This window comes from Aspergillus pseudonomiae (genome assembly GCF_009193645.1).
Source record: "Aspergillus pseudonomiae strain CBS 119388 unplaced genomic scaffold BDV37scaffold_30, whole genome shotgun sequence".
Taxonomy (NCBI): domain Eukaryota; kingdom Fungi; phylum Ascomycota; class Eurotiomycetes; order Eurotiales; family Aspergillaceae; genus Aspergillus; species Aspergillus pseudonomiae.
Genome location: NW_022476022.1, coordinates 39,000 through 56,135, shown reverse-complemented (window position 1 = coordinate 56,135; position 17,136 = coordinate 39,000). Strand labels below are relative to the sequence as shown.

The following is a 17,136-nucleotide window of genomic DNA, read 5'->3' as shown; positions in this document are numbered from 1 at the left end:
TCCGCCCACAATCGGATGGCGAAGATAAAATGCGGCGGGGTAGAGGGGAGTAGTGATGAGAGAATAGTCGCGACCAAATATCCGAATTGAAGGACAGACAACAACAGCTGCAAGACTAGGAGCTAAGGAACCCGTCCAAACAGTGCAGCCGTGCTATCGCCCCGAACAACGATGAACCAGAGGGAGAGTCTATATATCAGAGGGTGGATGATCAGAATGGGCTAAGAGCGTCTCGCTCCGCCTTTCACGGATCACGTGGCAGTGCTATCGATCAGGCTAGACCGGAGCTCGGAGAAGCTATTGACGCGGGCGATTTTCTGATTTCCTTTCTCGGACAGTTCCCAAGATATACTTCTCGTGCACTAAAAAAGAATCCTTTGGAACGACGATTCCAAACACCCGGCTTGGCTCAAGCTTTTAAAGCTCAACAGGCACAATGTTTTACGACCTCAACGTGCCGTACGGCCCAGACGATCCCGAGATCGCTCCAACTTTAAGCTTTCTTGCAGAACGTATGTCATTTTTCCCGGCCACACGACCAATGTTGGAGATGACCACCTTGGAAGGAAGCTGACCTGACTCTCAGTCGGTTACACGACAATCGCCCTTTCGCAAACCCTCAACGGAAAGCTTCCTCCAAATCCTACTCCCCCACTTGTTCCCACCAATGTTCCCAAGGGCCTGACGCTACTAACCCGCGTGAACGTACCACTCTCCGACCCCACGCAGAACCAACGACTTACCACCCTCACCCAGGCGTATGATTTAGTAGCAATCCGCCCTGCCAATGAAAAGGCCCTGTTGAATGCGTGCACCAATCTGGAATGCGACGTGATTTCCTTAGATCTCTCCGTGCGGCAGCCATACCACTTCAAGTTTAAAATGCTCTCCGCCGCTATCGCACGAGGAATTCGCTTTGAAATTTGCTACGGGCCGGGAGTCACGGGGAGCGGTGCCGACGCCCGGCGCAACCTCATCGGGAATGCAATGTCACTGATCCGCGCAACACGCGGAAGAGGAATCATTATCTCCAGTGAGGCCAGGAAGGCTCTGGGTGTTCGGGCGCCGTGGGATGTGATTAATCTGGCATGTGTATGGGGCCTGTCACAAGAGCGCGGCAAGGAGGCTATTTGCGAGGAGGCGAGAAAAACGGTTGCGCTGGCAAAGTTGAAGCGCACGAGCTGGCGTGGAATTATTGATGTCATTGACGGTGGAGAAAAGCCAAAGCCGAAGACCGACAAGCCTGCGTCTAAACAAAAAGGCGCAGCATCCAAGCAAAACGACACCCCTCAATCCGAGAGCAACAGCGACACTCTTAAGAGGAAAGCATCTGTAGTGGAGACCGAAAAGCCGCTGTCGAAACGGGAGATGAAGCGCAGAGCTAAGAAAGCTCGGCTGGGAGTGGTCGACAGCGAAGACAGTGCGACAACGCCAGCCAATAGCTAAAGCAAGCACCCAGCAATATTCATAAGGCTTGTATTCATGCAATGGATCGGTGGGGCTCCCACTGCCACTACCCATCATTTGAGCTTGCTCATGAGCTCAAGATGATTTCGGGCGATGGTCCTAAGCTTCCTCTAACATGTACCATTATGGTCTTTGAGGTGATGTATCGTCATGATCACAAGGGTACGGAGCAACCTAAACTGCATTCTAGGTTGTGAACAGCTTATCGAATGCATCACACACAGCACGGAAAGAACTAGTAAACGCTTACTTAGCGTTGGAAACTGCTTCTTAAACTGTGGCCATCCTAAATCTGTGAAACCCGTTGTCTGGGTCAGCCAGCAGCTAGGGAGCGCCAGTCAAGAGCGGAGCTAGCCTCACGTCTCACAACACGTCCGTCTATATCTTATAACATATACTTAGGTAGCAGATTCGGCGTAATCAGCTCTTCCAAATTATGAACAGCATGGTTTTATTCTACCAAAGCTTTCCTATTGTACGAATTGAGTAAATGCAGGCTTCCCAGTTACAGTTAGGGCAAGTTCGGGAGAGGGTTGCCATCACCAAACCCCAAAATGTCTGAAGTAGCAAATAACATGTTTGGCGATATAAAAGGAAAGAAGAAGCAGAATAGCAATGAAAATTAAAAACTCTTACTATAGAATAACAACAGCTGTGCTAAATTGAGGAGCGAAGATAAATGGAAGTTGCCGGGGCAAGACTACATGTGAGGGAAATATCAATATAACTTTTTACGGGGATTACAGATGCAAATACCAGTGACCTTCTTCTGAAGAAGAGAAGAAAGGAAGGAAGGAAGGAAGGGGAAATTCAGAAGCTCCCATGCTCTTTGAAATTCATTCCTTAGAAATTATTTATTGAGTGACATCAGAAGTCGCATTGCCTTCAGACTATACTTCAGACCGCGCTGGACACGTCGTATTAAAAAGCACTATTCTACCTCCTAAATGCAACTAATGCCAGCATACACTTACATCATGTCTCATCCTGATAAGTCATGTCCGTAATGGGCATCAGAAGGTATGAACCGAAAAAAATGGTCAACGTTCACCGAAATGAGGAGGAAGGTTAGGTATGGATATTTATATGCAAAGCGAAGTGAGGAGAAAAGGATAGAGAGAAGGTAAAAGGAGGTAGATGGAGAAGAAGGCCCAGAACAAAGATAGAAGAAGATTATTAATGCTCGTATCCTCCAGGGAAGACAGGCCACGGGATGTGAGAAGGCAAATCTGTTGTTGAATCCCAGATAGTAAGGGGGAGAGAGAAGAGTAGGGTGTGTTGGCTACCCAGAAAATGAGAGACACTACTAAGAGGTACTCTCCAGCTCTACAAGGACTCGTAGATCACCGTCCATCCAGTCTACGTTACCCGCAGAGAGGAGTGCGATCGTCCACTCGCCGTCATTCTGGACAGGGGTCAAGCCCTCGGGCAACCAGACTCGGAATCTCCAGCCAACCGAAGACATCCAGGCTGCAGGGTCCAGCGACGGGTCAGAAGGTAGACCTGGCAACTGGCCCGCGAATCGACGGCAGAGTAGCTGTTTCAAAGTCTCAAGGTCCGGACAGTGTCCTGCAGGAAGATCTACCCGTGGAAGTACACGTTTACCGTTCTGCATGATATTGATTCGCAAAGATATTGGTGCTTGAGAGGTTGTCGGCGGGTTTGGCATAGTTAGACCTGTTGGGAGGGGCGGAAAATTTGATGGGTGCATGGAGGCATGGTCGTCGGTTGACGTTTGTACGCCATGTTTCGTTGCAATATTATCACGGATAATGCGAGAAAGGTCACGGGTGATACTGCTTGCACTACAAGGGAGTTAGTTTCATGTTAAATACCGAGGAAGGTGGTCATGGGAGGGTGGCAACATACAACTCATTCCTGGCAACTTGATGTCGATCCCCACCAACTCTCCACCGTAAACACGACACAGAGTTTGCATGTAAGATATGGTTGATATTCTCGTCCTCACATGGTGTGGGACAATCAAAACCGCCGTTGTGAATGACCTGGTAATGGCTGTCAACAGCAGCTACTAACCCACGCCAATCTGGCTGCTGTAGGCCCGAGAGATACCACAGGTTGTCAAGCTCGTAGTTTTGATTGTAGGTGTCGTACGTTTTAGAGATGGCATTCCAGTCAGCTGGATAGCCGTCAGGAAGGAGATCTGTCAGGCCCAACTCCATGTCTTGGGAAGTCGCCCCCAACTCGGGGTGCGTTGGCGCATACCCTTCAGGAGGATGATGTTGTGCATGCATCTGGAGTTGTTCCTCAACGGGGAACTTCGGGGGACTAGCACTATTCATATTCTGGAGGCTGTCTTCTGTTTTCCTTCGTCGTCGTTCCTCTGATCCCCCCCCTTTCCTCGTCTCAACGGCATATTGCCTCTGTCGTTCATTTGTGACCATACGCCGTAGCAGTGGAATGACAAGTGCGATGATTTTCTGCTGATCCCGGGGCCATACATAGGTCCTGGGACCCATGCCCTCGTTGACTACATTTTCACCAAAAAAGCGTTCACCGTTCCCTTCAATTTCGAGGAAGTGGCGCACACAATTCCAGAGTCTCAATTTAACCATTTCCGTGTCCCCCTTGCCACGTTGACCGACACACTCACGTCGCTCTGGATGCTTGTCATCTAGCATGTATGCCTTGGCAGCGGCTTGTAAATGTAGGAAATTTTCTGGTGATAATTCCAGTGAAGCGAAAAGCCTCGACATGGGTGGTCGTGTGTACTTCTTGTTGCTCGAGGGTTGACGGAACAAAGCAGCTGCGGAATGTAGGCCAACCGCGCGCGCTTCTGATAAGGACTGGGGAGGCGCAGACCGGATATCTAGACTTTCACCACCATAATGATGCGAATTATGCTGATGGGGCTGCTGCTGATGACCACCAGGTCCGGAGGCTGTTAAGGCTGGGTCAAGTGGGCCATCTCTCTTTCTCTTTTTTGATACAGTTCTTGACAGTCCGGAAGGCTGACTGTGTTCATTGGCGGAAGGCCCTGGAGCTCGTAACTGTCTTCCAGCGCCCAGCCCTGTCCCAAAACCTGCATCTGCAAAGCTATCATCCTCGATATGCATATCCGAGGGGTAGCCGTCTAGATGATGCTGATGTCCGGCAGCACCGGCGGCGGCTGCGACGGCGGCGGCGGCGGCCCATTCCGGTGATACGTCTTGACCAGCTGCTGCAGTAGCAGCTTCTACCAGCCCAGCCAGTTGACTTTCATTTGGCGCATAGCCACTAGTGGCGATGTTACCGTTCGGGTCGATGTTGGAGGAAGAAGCAGTTTGGTGAGCGGAAAATTCAGCGACTGAAGACGAAGGATGTTGGTGATGGGAGGCAGACGTCATGACAGCAATCTGGGCGTAGACAGCCACAATGAAGAAGGGCCCGTCTACGTATCAGAGGAAGTCTTGAGAAAAAATCGAGTCTGGGGAGCGTGAGAACCGGTATCAATCTATATCACCATAACCACGCGACGCGCGAAGGATGGCGGTGGGCTGGTGCGGAGGATTTTGTTTTTTGGCGCTCAAATAGAACCGCACTAGAACTAAAGGCTTGCCGCTTGTAGCGTTCAACCGTCCTTGTCAGTTCCCAAAGGCAATAGCTACCTAGAAGTAAGTGGCATAGACCGGTTGAAATGAATACGCTCGGCGAAGAACTGCGCGCAGTCCCCTTGCTGGCTCGCAAGAAAAACAAGACTCGCCAATGAGCCCGGAGCTTCCGTGAAGCGGGCGCAAAGCCAGATCTCGTTGTCCAAGAAGACAGACGAAGATACGGAGGCAGAACGCTCCAGTACGTCTATCCGAATGAGCTCGCGCGATTCGCGATAAGTTAATCAATCAGATCGCTTGCTTCGGGCCTAGATGACGTTGTTTGCGCGGTTTGAAGGATGGGCAGACAATGCAAACTCTGTAAAGTCGTCAACCGTCGGGTGTATCACGTGACTGAAACCATGGGTTACTCGGGTTACTTACTACGTCATGATGGAATGTGTCAATTTACCCCTGGGGAATGGATATTCCAAAAAAAGACAAAGAAGAATTGTAAAAGTAGAAAAGAATAATACGGATTTTCTCTGCCTTTATCAATATCCATTTGGAACCAGCCAAACTGCAATTGGAGTAGGTATCAACACATTTTTTGGGGGCATATGGCAACACTATAGACCACTTAGGCCTCAAACAATCCAAGTATCCAATCCCAAATATTTCGCAAGAAGGGTAGAACTAAACAGCATCGAGAGGCACACGAAAGCCACACGGTCTCCGACACCATAATGCAGAAATATCAACAAGAAGGTAAGTCTATGGCTGCGGGTGTGAGCGTGAGTGTATATGTATGGGGAAATGAAAAGTCTTGAAAAGAGCACCGAGACTGAGGGAATGTCCAAAGTCCGCATAGTCCTGTGTAAGATCATTAGCCGGCCAGCGAAGCCGTGAGTTATGAGTATTTGGTGCCGTCGTAAGCCGTTTAGAACCCATCTCCTTCCTTCCATAATCTGCCTGCCTCTAACGCTCTCGCTCTTGGGTCCTCTCCGCGCTTGGTGGCGTTGCGTAGCATCTCTTCGATTGTCCGTTCCTTTTCGACAATTAGCTGCTCTAGCTCGGTATCCCTACCCGGATCGGGCACTGAGACGTGGCTTTGTTCGCCTAGGGTGCCTACGATTCGCTCGATTTCGATGGCCTCTGCTTCTCCGCGCCAGAACTTGAGGTCTTCCTCCAACTCTCCCTTCTCCGAATGTAGTTTTCGGAACTTGTCGTATTCCTCCTCGCCGCCAAAGCAAATTCCGTAGCCATCGCAATAACAGACGTGCTCCTTAGGACAGACGACATTTTCACCCGTAAACACGACATGCCACAGATACTCCCAGATTCGGCCAGAGATATAGTCACTCAGTTCCGTTCGGAGAATCCAGTCACGATAGTAAACGAAGCGAGCTTTCGGGATCGCGAGAATGCGCTCGCGCGAAACGACAAATTGGGCACAGCATGGTTGTGCGAGGACATCGGGAATTGGGTCATCCGGGAAGATTTCGCCCCACGACCTGGCCAGCATGGTTTCTTCTTGCTTTTGTTCATTCTCTTCCAATGTGCCTGGATGTAGCCAATCAGGACAGCCAGGTGCCCATGTACAACGCAAGTTCATGAACCCTTCTCGGACTACCCGCGCGGGGTTTAGACGTTGCAGCATCTCGGCGGCATTACCGTTGAAGATCTCATCGTTATGCCAAGCGAACTGATGTGAGTGCATGAAGGCAATGATGTCGGGTAGTTTGTCGTAGTGGTCAATAATATAGCTCAGATACACTATAACCTCATGGCCCTTGTTCTTGGGAGGGTGTAAAGGCGCAGAGGGATCGTCAACCACGTAGACGGCAGGCTGCCACTCTGGAATTTCAAATTGAATCCATTCGGTGTCTTCAAGACCAGCTTGGGGCACCACCAAGGCCTTAGTATATGTTGACCCGGGAGGTTTAGGAACACCAGGCGCATAATGCGGTCGAGGCGCGTACGGCTCTCTCGAAGGCTTATCAACCACCCCAGAAACATTCACATGGCCAGACGCCGTTGGATACGGGGTCGCAACCAGGTCGCCCAGGCCAACCACCTGTGGCATATTCCGCCATTGCCGGGAAAGACTGCTGACCGTGTATAGGAAGACGATAAAGAAGGCGAGACCGAGGAGCGGAATCGCGCGCCGTGAGAAAATCATGAGATGTGGTTGTGAAGATATACGCCAGTAGGAAAAATCAATAGTAATTGGCTACAAAAATCCATGGAAAAGACAGTTAGCATCAGTGTTGAGTAGGGCAGGGTGTCTTGCAAATATGAACCGAGCACTTCATCCGCAAAGGCTCCTGCGCGAGAAAGACCTGGGCAAGCGATTGCGGGCGCTTTTAGGAAAACCCAGGCTAAGGGAACTCACAATCGGCTGAGTAAGTGAGGCTTCATGAAACGGCCAATTGATCCGTCCGCGAGAGGAATTCTGTTATTTGTATGTCTCGCGACGTCAGGGGCCAAGACGAAAAGGAAAAGAAGCCAAGCCACAGCCACGCAGCAAGAGGGAACTAAAGTGAAACAAAGGAAAGGAGCTCCGCTCCGATAAAGATATTCATCCAGCCGAGGGCATGAGCAGTGTGATTTTCAAAATTCAAATATTCAGAGTAAGCAGCGGACGGGGAAGACTGGGAACGGGAGGCGGAGGTGTTGTCGTCAGCAGTGATGAAGCCGATCCGCGACTTGTGGTTACAGTGCAGGATTCAAGCATGAACTCATGGCCAATGACCATGTTCCCCTTTGAGAGAACACTTTTGAACTTTATTCCTGTCGAACTGCAACGGTTCTTTTTTCTTTTTCTTTTTTTTAAAAAAAAAGTATTATGATTATTTTCTGGGAGCCCCACCGTGAATTGTATGTACGAAGTATCCCCAGAGTTGACCGATAAGATGGGACTGACTCGACAGAATGTCAAAATCGGAATGTGATTGGGGCCTGCATGAAGGCTGTTTCTATTCTTAAATTATACTGTACAAGCTGTATTCCCTCGCTTTACTCTGGCTTAATATTTGACTTTGTAATATTTAATATATTTGTAAAAAAAAATATATATATATATATATATTTCTATTATTTCTAGAGTCTTAATAAAAACTATATAATAGAGCTGTTTGACTCAACCCTGGAGGAAGGAGCTATATACCTAATTATCAGGGCGTTGGTTCGGGCAGACAGACTAATCAGAGCTGATACTCAGACAGACTACAGATCAAGCTATATACAGATAGATAGATAAGATATAACTCCAAGAGCTACATACATCAGAATCAGCGGGGAGGTATACAGCCGAAAGTCACGTTAGCAGGCGGTTATAGTAGGCAGAATAGGCGGTGTGGGACCCGTGGCAGATATTGAGATTTTAACACCGTACGTATTTTATAGATTACAATCCGGGTATCATAACATTTTTAATCTATTACTTTACATATATTGCCACACACTCTAGATACCAGGAGCATACGGGAACATCAAAAATAGGTCAATCAGATACTCGGGATCCGGTATGTACGTCGAGATCTCATCCACGTACTACGATATCCCCGGGGTCGCTCTGAACAGTGAGAAGACTAAACGCCAGTGCATACATAGTAGTCCACCCACAAGTTCGAGCAACTCGCATCAATCTGCGTATTCCACGAGCGGAACTCAGCAAGGGTGATGCCCGCTGCCGTCTCAATCGAGAAACAATCATCCCCGGGTTTGACCTTGTAAAAGGTCTTGCAGTTGCTCACGATCCCCGGCATCTGCGGCTGAGGCAACGTGGACGTCGGCTCAGGCGTCGAGCTCGTTGTTGTCGTGGCTCCTGGGACATGCACGCAGACATAGTAGTCCAGCCAGAGGTTGGAGCAGTCTAATAGAAACGAATTAGCACTGGGTGACATACGCGAAGAAAAAAAAAAATATAAAGGGGGGAAGGCATACTGCTGTCAATGCTGGGATTCCAGTCCTTGAACTGAGCTTCCGAGATGCCGTACTCGGCCGCAATTATGTCACACTGGTCACCGGATGCGACGAGATGGAATTTGTCGCAGTTAGATGGCAAACCAGGCTGGGTTGGCTCATGCTGGTTGGAGGAGGTCGTGGTTGTCGCGGTTGTTGTGGTCTTCAGCGTCGTAGAAGTCGCTGTGCTCGTGGTCACTGGGTCATCTGTGACAGTGCCAATGATACAATAGCTCTGGCCAGCAGTCAGAGTTGGGCATGAAACACCGGGATTGAGCTCTTGGAACATTTCAACGGTCTGGCCCCAGGACGTAGCGAAGGACTCGCAAGTATCGCCTTCACTGGCTGCCATGGAGAAGCTGCAGACAACGCTAGCAGAGAGCAGTTTGGGGAGCAACCCCAGAGTAATGGCAGCTTTGTAGCCCATGGCAGGCCGCAGGAATGAATTGAGTGAAAAGGAAAAGGAAATGAGGGATGTTGATTGTGATTCTTGGGCTTGCGGTTGCAGGTGTGGTTTTGAGCTATAAATGTCCTCCCACGTACTCCAGCCGGGTTTTCCGTGATGTAACGTGTGCATTCGACTGGCTATGTCTTGTACATTTGGCGATTGAGTATGTTCGCGTGATGCATATTGGTGCGATTGGCTACCACATACTAATATGGAGGGCTCGGACCTACTAGATCAAGTATCCTAGCGGCGAATGGATTGCCCCACAACGCCTGAGCAAAGGCCTCCTTGGCATTATGAACAGGCCATCCTCATGGGTTGTGCATCTTTACTGCGGATATCCGGATTCTTTCAGATCAGCCGCGGCTCTAATACCGGGGACGGGCCTCTCCGAGGTGACATCGGGTCAGCCTTAGCTTCGGCCAAGAACTACTAATATACTCCATATGCCTCTACCGAATCGATAGCTACTGGTGCATCGAATGGGACGAAGTACCCGCGCAACAATATCCTATTACGGAAAATCTCAAAGCACTAGCATACAACGAAATGGTCTGTCAAAAGCCTGTACCACAGAGATAGCTGACCTCATTCACGCGAGACCGTAAGCGAGCAGCAAACCCATCACTAATATCCATGGCCTCTCGACGTGTGATGGCCCCACAGGGGCCGCATTTTCAGACGATGGGGTTGGGCAGCTCAGCCCTGTGCGGCGGCGCGGGTTGGCGCAGGCAGTAGCGGTCAAGGCCGCCGAAATACTTGTGGCAGCTGAGGAGTCAATCTTGACGTTACAAGGACTAGCAGTCGGCACCCAATCCGCAGTGACTGCGCAGGAAGAACCGCGCCAGGTGGGCTTTGGAGCGTACCAGTCTGTTGCTCGTGTTGGGCTGCCCCAGATTTGCCCGGATGGAACTTTCAAAAGCTCCGGGACATGTATGGCCTGAGCCAGGGATTCTTCACAGGTACCATCCTCGGTTGCGGCGACAAAGTCCGGTGGCGAAGTGCCATTCTTAGTAGAGAAGAAAGACCTCGCGCCGTGTCCACCCAGATATCCAAGCGTGAAATCTGTACTCGCCGGTTCACGCGAGCAGTTATACATATCAAGAGCCCAGATGATCTCGAATGTCCCCTCAATATTAAACTTGCTGGTGCTCCAATAGAGGAAGGATGGATCGCTTCCGGTAAAATTACCCTTCTCCAATTCGATGATACCTGAGTAAGAGACCGCTTCACTGCTGTTGACATTTACTTGGTCGATGTAATATCGAATTCGAGGATGGACGCTTGACAGAAGACTAGGATTTTGGATGGCGAATATGATCGGGGTCAGCGTGGAGGGAGGATAGCTCCCATTGCGCGGAAAGATCAAGTCGACTTCCGCAACCCCTGGAGTAATAGAGGCCCAACCGCAAGCGAGGCATAGAGAGAGGGCCAGGCGAAGCCAACCTCGAGGCAGGGGACCCATGCTAGTCGTCGTGGTGGGAGCGAAATGCAAAAGGGATAAGTTGATGGGCCGGAATTTGGAAATTAGAAGAGTCGGCAACAATGGTTCCTTAATATGTTGGTGGGGTCTTGGCCCCTGGAGATGGCTTCATTGAAGCGATACTAACGTCGCTTAGCGAGATGGACTAGTATGCAGGAACCGTTGCATTGCGGACGCAGCCAAGCAGTTGGGCCTTGCCGACAGGATGAATTTAATCTGTGCTTGATTTTATCCGAGAAAAACCACCAGTACTTTGGTCAACACAACCCAGCCATATCAAATTATGGCATAGATGCTAAGCCCGCTAAACGGCCTGGGCCGTCTACGTTCGTCTTCGATTCGAATTATGTACGGAAATGAGCCGGAAGTCCCAGCACGAGGTGAGTCGTCTACTAGGAGAAAGGCCCATCATTGTGTTGGACTGCAGGAGAGAAAGTACAAAAGCCCCGAGAAAGACGCCTTAGAGGATGAGAAAATTAGTCTTCACCTAACCATTCCTTTTTATCGTCGTTCTTTACTATCCCAACCTCCTGTCATTCTTTTAGTTTTCGTTCAAGCCTTTTGATAGAGTGACATGATGACCCCCTCGTGGCTGACCACAGCCCTGGGGGCTGTATGCCTCTTGCTCTCTTTTGATCTTGCCTTTGCGGCACGAGGAAAGGCAGGATTGAGAAAGCCTGCCAGTCCTGGCTATCGCAGTAGAGATGCGGCATGCCCTGTAGCTTGCCACATCGCAGGTCCCAATCCCTCCAATTGGTCTCTGTACCACAATTTCGATCAACTCCAGTTCTGCCACCAAACCATGTTTTACGATTTCTCTTTGTATGATCGAGTGGATGATCCAGACACCCTCCATCGCCTCTATGCTTGTAGCTCTTCTGGCCCTGACTGGTCGAGCCTCCCACGCCCGAGCGCAAAGATGGCGTCTGCTGCTGAGTCTGTGAACACAACATACTCCCTTGGCTGGTGGACAGAAGGCGCACTCGCCCCCTCAGATATCATCTCCGTTTTGAAACAGATGCGCTATTATATGAAGAGTCAACATATCGCTACTCGGAGCACTGAGAGAAACACATTCATGTTTGCGCGATCTGGGTCCGCCGCAGTCGGTATTTATATTGGAAAAGGTCTACAAAGCGAGGGAGTCGCATCCTTTGCGGCGAAGGCGCTGGCAGACAATCTTCGTACTCTACGGATCAGCTCAAGTAATGTGGCCATGCAATTATGTGATCCCACTAGCAACAATGCCCATACGTTCGGGATATTCGCCTCTAGCAATGGTTCTTTTTCCCCGGTGCAGGATGCCATGAAAACCTGGTCGACAGGAGGTTGTCTCTCCTTTGAACATACAAAGAACGTTACCGGTCCGGCCGTCCATACCACTCCTCTTTTGAAGAGTTCTCCCAACACCACCCAATCGAACACCACCCGTCCCACGTCATCCTCCCCCGGCAAGCTCGTAGCTCGGGCTGAATGTAGCACGATTCAGGTTGAGGGAGGAGATGACTGCGCTGCTCTGGCGACAAAGTGTGGAATCTCCGCGGCAGATTTTACCGAGTATAACTCTGACCCTCAACTCTGTTCGTCACTCAAGCCCGGGCAACATGTCTGCTGCTCGTCCGGCACACTCCCGGACTTTGCCCCAAAACCTAACCCGGACGGATCGTGTGCTTCGTACACCATCCAAGAAGATGACAACTGTGCAGATCTTGCTGCTCAATACAGTCTAACAAAGGAGGATTTGGAGGGCTTCAACAAGAAGACATGGGGCTGGAACGGCTGCTCGAATGTTTGGATTGGTACTATCATCTGCTTGAGCAGTGGAAGCCCGCCTATGCCAAACCCCGTAGCCAATGCGGTATGCGGCCCCCAAGTACCAGGCACTGAAACGCCCAAAGATACTACGGATATTGCAGGGCTCAATCCATGCCCCTTGAATGCCTGTTGCAATGTTTGGGGTCAGGTATGTTCTTCATCCTAGAAGCAGATCATGCAGTCAGTCCTAACAGGCTATCGGCGTAGTGTGGAATAACAGACGAGTTCTGCATCGACACCAGCACTGGAGCGCCAGGGTCTGCTAAAAAAGGTACGAACGGTTGCATTTCAAACTGTGGCACACAGCTCGTCCGCGGTGATGCCCCTGAAGTCTTCCGAAGTATTGCCTATTTCGAGGGTTATAGCTTGGGTAGTCGCGCGTGCCTATATCAGGATGCCATCCAAATTGACGGGTCCAAATACACACATCTGCACTTTGCATTTGGTCAACTAACAGAGCAATATGAGGTTAAGTTCGAGGACGTCCTGACTGAGTACGAATTTAGGAATTTTATGAAAGTCGCTGGACCAAAAAAGATCCTGTCTTTCGGTGGCTGGGATTTCTCCACCCTGCCTGCTACATACAATATTTTTCGCCAGGGAGTCAAGCCTGCCAATCGGCTGACAATGGCCACGAACATTGCTAACTTTGTCAAGGCTAATAACGTTGATGGAGTTGATATTGACTGGGAGTATCCTGGAGTATGTTCTCTTAGCACCATATGCTTTATACACACAGCTAACCTGCATATAGGCACCTGATATTCCGGGAATTCCGCCCGATGATCCGGACTCTGGTGACAATTATCTGGCCTTCCTCGTCATCCTTAAGAATCTGCTTCCCGGGAAATCCGTTTCTATTGCGGCCGCATCGTCCTACAGCTACCTAAGGTATTTCCCCATCGAGAAGATTAGTAAGATCGTGGACTATATCATCTACATGACCTATGATCTCCATGGACAGGTAGGTAGGCATGCTCCATCTGACATACATCGCATATTGACTTTTGCTTGTGCAGTGGGATGCAATGAATCCCAACTCACAGATAGGTTGTCCTTCAGGAATGTGCCTTCGCAGTCAGGTCAACCTGACTGAGACCATCAGTTCTTTAGTCATGATCACCAAAGCAGGTGTTCCCTCGCATCAGGTTGTCGTTGGCGTAACCAGCTATGGGCGATCGTTCGCCATGGCTGATCCTACATGTCACGGCCCAGAATGCTTCTACACTGGAGGACCTTACGACTCGCAGGCTACCCCGGGAAAGTGCACGACCACAGGAGGTTATATATCCAATGCTGAGATCAATGAGATTTTGGAGGGGTCCACAACTAACGGGCTTCTGAAACGCGACGGTCGAGTCAATCAGCACTATGTCGATCCTGCTAGCGACAGCGACATTCTAATCTACGACAATAACCAATGGGTCGCATATATGAGCGCTGAGACCAAGGCGTCGCGCAAGTCGCTCTACGAGAGACTCAACATGGGCGGTACCACGGACTGGGCCACAGATCTCCAGGAATATAACGATCCTCCAACACGTGGTGGCGTGCTTGTCGACAACTGGGCTGCCTGGAAGACTGCCATAAACAACAAACAGGACCCCTGGCAGGTTGGAAATAGGACAGGAAACTGGACTGAGCTCCATTGTACTGATAGGGCCGTCGCCGATAAGCGCGGGTTGTCGCCATCGGAACGATGGAACCAAATTGATGCTCCTCATGCTTGGGCTGACGTGATTGATATGTGGAGAACCTTTGATAGAAGCCGCCCAAAAATGGCATTCACAGCGTCCATCTCGGACACTCTTAACGGCCCAGACAATGCTGAATGTGGCACGTTCGCGGCGACAAACAACTGCGATAACACTAAACAGTGTAAGGAGTTCGATACCAATGGTGCAGGCCCAGCAGGCTATATGATTTGGAATTCAATGGTTTATATTCATCAGGTATGAATAATTTTTGCCAAACCTGATCCACATATGCTGACAATAGCCCTAGCTATACCAGAGCTATCACAGTGCCCTATTCCATGAGGCCGCTTCAGTAATCACCAACTCTCTCGATGATTTCGAGAATAAGTTCGCGCCGATACCTAAGCCCCCGGACAATACATGGCTCTTACTCCTGATCGACCTCATTACGCTTGGGACCGCTTCAGCAGCCCGCCCCATTCTTCAATTCCAGTACGTCCATGGCTAGCCTCAACCCCTTTCCCAATAGTAAAGAAGAAGTTAACCTTATCCCCCCAAAAGTGTTGTCAAAGTTGCCCTATTTCATAGCGAAGGGCTCAACACTGGACAACGTCAAGGATACCACTATGACCATCATCTCACAAAGTACAACTATCGCCAAGGACTTGCTCGATGACCCTGAAGCGTAGGTGCCATAGCCAAGTACTGGAACAACTTGCTGACCGTTAGACAAACAGTTACGACTGGACTCCAGAGAAGCAGGATGAGTTCACCAACTATATGGGCCAGGCTATCGCGGGCTGGGGCGCCGTGATAGAAAAGTCGTTGAGCAAATTATTCGACGGCTCTGACGACGCAATCAATACACTGACGGAGCTCATCTCTGACGGCAAATTTATTGAAGGTTCCTCAATCAGTATGATACTACCACCAGCAGACGGGGTCGGACTGCCAAAGGATAGCTTAGCTGCTCTTCAGAAAGGTATAGGCAAATCGTTCTTCGCCTTCGCCATTCCTTCCATCTGGGCTGTTTCTGGTAGATACCCTTTCATTATTGATGCGGGCTACTCATGTGACCATGCCGATGACATGGGTGATTATTTGGAGGAAGAGACAATGCAACTGGCAAAGGCCTGCTATCGCAATAAGCGCTACTATCTTGCCGCACCTGAGGGGCAGCCTTGGGTGTGCTTTGAAGGTGGCTGCCTGGATAATCCATTCTCTGCACTGCCCGGCGTGGACTCAATGGGTCAAGGGTTGTTTGGCAATGTCACCGTGGAGGAGATCATCATAGGATCAGTGCGTACATACTTGCAGAACGGTGAGACGAATGGCGGCAACGCAGCCGACCCTACGGATATGGAGACACTAGAAGAGCTGTACAACGACGATATCACGACGCCGGGACTGATCCGTTTGCCAGTCTGTGGCGCGGAAACTGCCTTCCGTGCATGGGACCATGGCGATACTGGGGATACCGACGCCCCGAACTACCCCTGCGTGATCTATCCAGCGCCTGACTATTGCGGCAGCTCCACATTCGTCGACCAGACTAGTGATGCGTCCCCAACCGTGGCGGACTGCATGCAGATCGTGAAGAACATTGCTAACACAGATGGCCACTATGAGGTCGAGAACGCGATCGGGTCCCAGCACCAGCTCGTCCAACATGGGACATGCGCCTTCGGTGTGCAGGGTAAGGGCAAGAATGGTAACATTGACTTCCATGTCGGCGCGCAGGACATTGTGGATATCATATCCGACTCCGTAAGACAATTTGGAGGGTCTGGGAAGGTTGGTTCCAAAGGCGAGATGTCCTGCAAGGGGACTGTCAAGGGCCAGAAGGTCGAGTGGGGGCTGTATCATAATTAGGCTTGCTACAACGGCTTTAGTCGATATACCGATCAAGATGGAATTTGAAAAATGGTGCTTCAATTCTAGCTGTTTTAGATAGTTGCGCTCTTTGATTATCTACTTGACACCAATGTTAGATGATACCTAAAGTGGAGATGAATGACTAGCTACCACGTGCATATACATTGCTTGCTATTCGTATAAGTAGGGCCTAATAAGTGAGGATGCAGCATGTCCACCACTATCCTCACGCATGTTAACAGCGGCAATCCCTGCCACACTAAAAGCTCCATTTTGAGGTAGGAGCTCTTCACCAGTCTCATCAGGGTTCAGTATCTGTCCTGGTTTCGCGACGTATTTCGACTGCGTCAAGATTGCACCACGAAATTTGTAGAATTCACTTTCGATGACCCTGAAGACTGCGTCCACAACAGCTGGAGGCCCGTAACAAGCGAAATTGACTCGCCAGGATCCCAAACACCATCTGCCGCGCCAATCGTCCAGCACGTGGTCAGTGCCGGCATTATTGTAACGTGCAAGTTGTTCCTGAACATCTTTATCCGGGCATATCAGGGCGTTCTGGAAGACGTCGGAGACAGCTGGAACGTTCAGTATCAGCCGGTGTGTTTGCAAGTCCGTGAAAGTCCCGACAAGTGGTACCAGGCCTTCTTCGTTGGGTACCTTCACGTTACACCTCATAAAGGCTTCCCTGGCGGGAAACAGGTGAATACTGACGTATTCCATAGTAGAGATTTTGACTCCGACAACAAGTGCAAATTTCCGTAGTACTCATCTGCACTTTTTGCTTGAAAGCAAGCTTCATGTAGGGCCAACTGCATCGTCAACTTCGGAAACACCACTTGATGGGAGAAGCCA

The 17,136-nt window shown here is 50.1% G+C and overlaps 6 protein-coding genes across 6 annotated transcripts; 2 read left to right on the top strand and 4 right to left on the bottom strand.

Moving 5' to 3' along the window:
- Positions 1-99: 99 nt before the first annotated feature.
- BDV37DRAFT_113247 (ribonuclease P subunit p30 family protein) lies at positions 100-1,532 on the top strand. Its single transcript, XM_032078417.1, has 2 exons — positions 100-512; positions 587-1,532. The coding sequence occupies exons 1-2, from the start codon at positions 437-439 to the stop codon at positions 1,444-1,446; spliced, it is 936 nt and encodes a 311-aa protein (XP_031941759.1). The 5' UTR covers positions 100-436; the 3' UTR covers positions 1,447-1,532.
- A 1,241-nt stretch (positions 1,533-2,773) lies between these two features.
- BDV37DRAFT_271329 (uncharacterized protein) lies at positions 2,774-7,179 on the bottom strand (the record flags this gene model as incomplete). Its single annotated transcript, XM_032084704.1, has 3 exons — positions 2,774-3,272; positions 3,337-4,704; positions 5,945-7,179. 3 exons carry the CDS (start codon positions 7,177-7,179, stop codon positions 2,774-2,776), a joined length of 3,102 nt encoding a protein of 1,033 aa, XP_031941758.1.
- A 1,250-nt stretch (positions 7,180-8,429) lies between these two features.
- Positions 8,430-9,675, bottom strand: BDV37DRAFT_247391 (LysM peptidoglycan-binding domain-containing protein). The gene is made up of 2 exons (XM_032081860.1): positions 9,645-9,675; positions 8,430-9,574 (listed from the first exon to the last, which is right to left on the bottom strand). Exon 2 carries the CDS (start codon positions 9,538-9,540, stop codon positions 8,875-8,877), a length of 666 nt encoding a protein of 221 aa, XP_031941757.1. The 5' UTR covers positions 9,541-9,574; positions 9,645-9,675; the 3' UTR covers positions 8,430-8,874.
- Positions 9,676-9,855: 180 nt separating this feature from the next.
- BDV37DRAFT_113194 (uncharacterized protein) lies at positions 9,856-11,172 on the bottom strand. Its single transcript, XM_032078416.1, has one exon. It carries the CDS (start codon positions 10,874-10,876, stop codon positions 10,004-10,006), a length of 873 nt encoding a protein of 290 aa, XP_031941756.1. The 5' UTR covers positions 10,877-11,172; the 3' UTR covers positions 9,856-10,003.
- A 296-nt stretch (positions 11,173-11,468) lies between these two features.
- Positions 11,469-16,374, top strand: BDV37DRAFT_293915 (uncharacterized protein; the record flags this gene model as incomplete). The annotated part of the gene is made up of 8 exons (XM_032089524.1): positions 11,469-12,857; positions 12,917-13,411; positions 13,464-13,673; positions 13,729-14,661; positions 14,714-14,898; positions 14,936-15,091; positions 15,144-15,310; positions 15,344-16,374. The coding sequence occupies 8 exons, from the start codon at positions 11,469-11,471 to the stop codon at positions 16,276-16,278; spliced, it is 4,470 nt and encodes a 1,489-aa protein (XP_031941755.1). The 3' UTR covers positions 16,279-16,374.
- A 78-nt stretch (positions 16,375-16,452) lies between these two features.
- On the bottom strand, positions 16,453-17,004 carry BDV37DRAFT_282728 (uncharacterized protein; the record flags this gene model as incomplete). Its single annotated transcript, XM_032087112.1, has 1 exon — positions 16,453-17,004. The coding sequence occupies one exon, from the start codon at positions 17,002-17,004 to the stop codon at positions 16,453-16,455; it is 552 nt and encodes a 183-aa protein (XP_031941754.1).
- Positions 17,005-17,136: the final 132 nt, after the last annotated feature.

Coding starts and splice junctions, on each gene's coding strand:
- BDV37DRAFT_247391 (XM_032081860.1), bottom strand. CDS start 9,540: ATGCACACGTTACATCACGGAAAACCCGGCTGGAGTACGTGGGAGGAC.
- BDV37DRAFT_113194 (XM_032078416.1), bottom strand. CDS start 10,876: ATGGGTCCCCTGCCTCGAGGTTGGCTTCGCCTGGCCCTCTCTCTATGC.
- BDV37DRAFT_113247 (XM_032078417.1), top strand. CDS start 437: ATGTTTTACGACCTCAACGTGCCGTACGGCCCAGACGATCCCGAGATC. Junction 513..586: donor TTTAAGCTTTCTTGCAGAAC/GTATGTCATTTT, acceptor CCTGACTCTCAG/TCGGTTACACGACAATCGCC.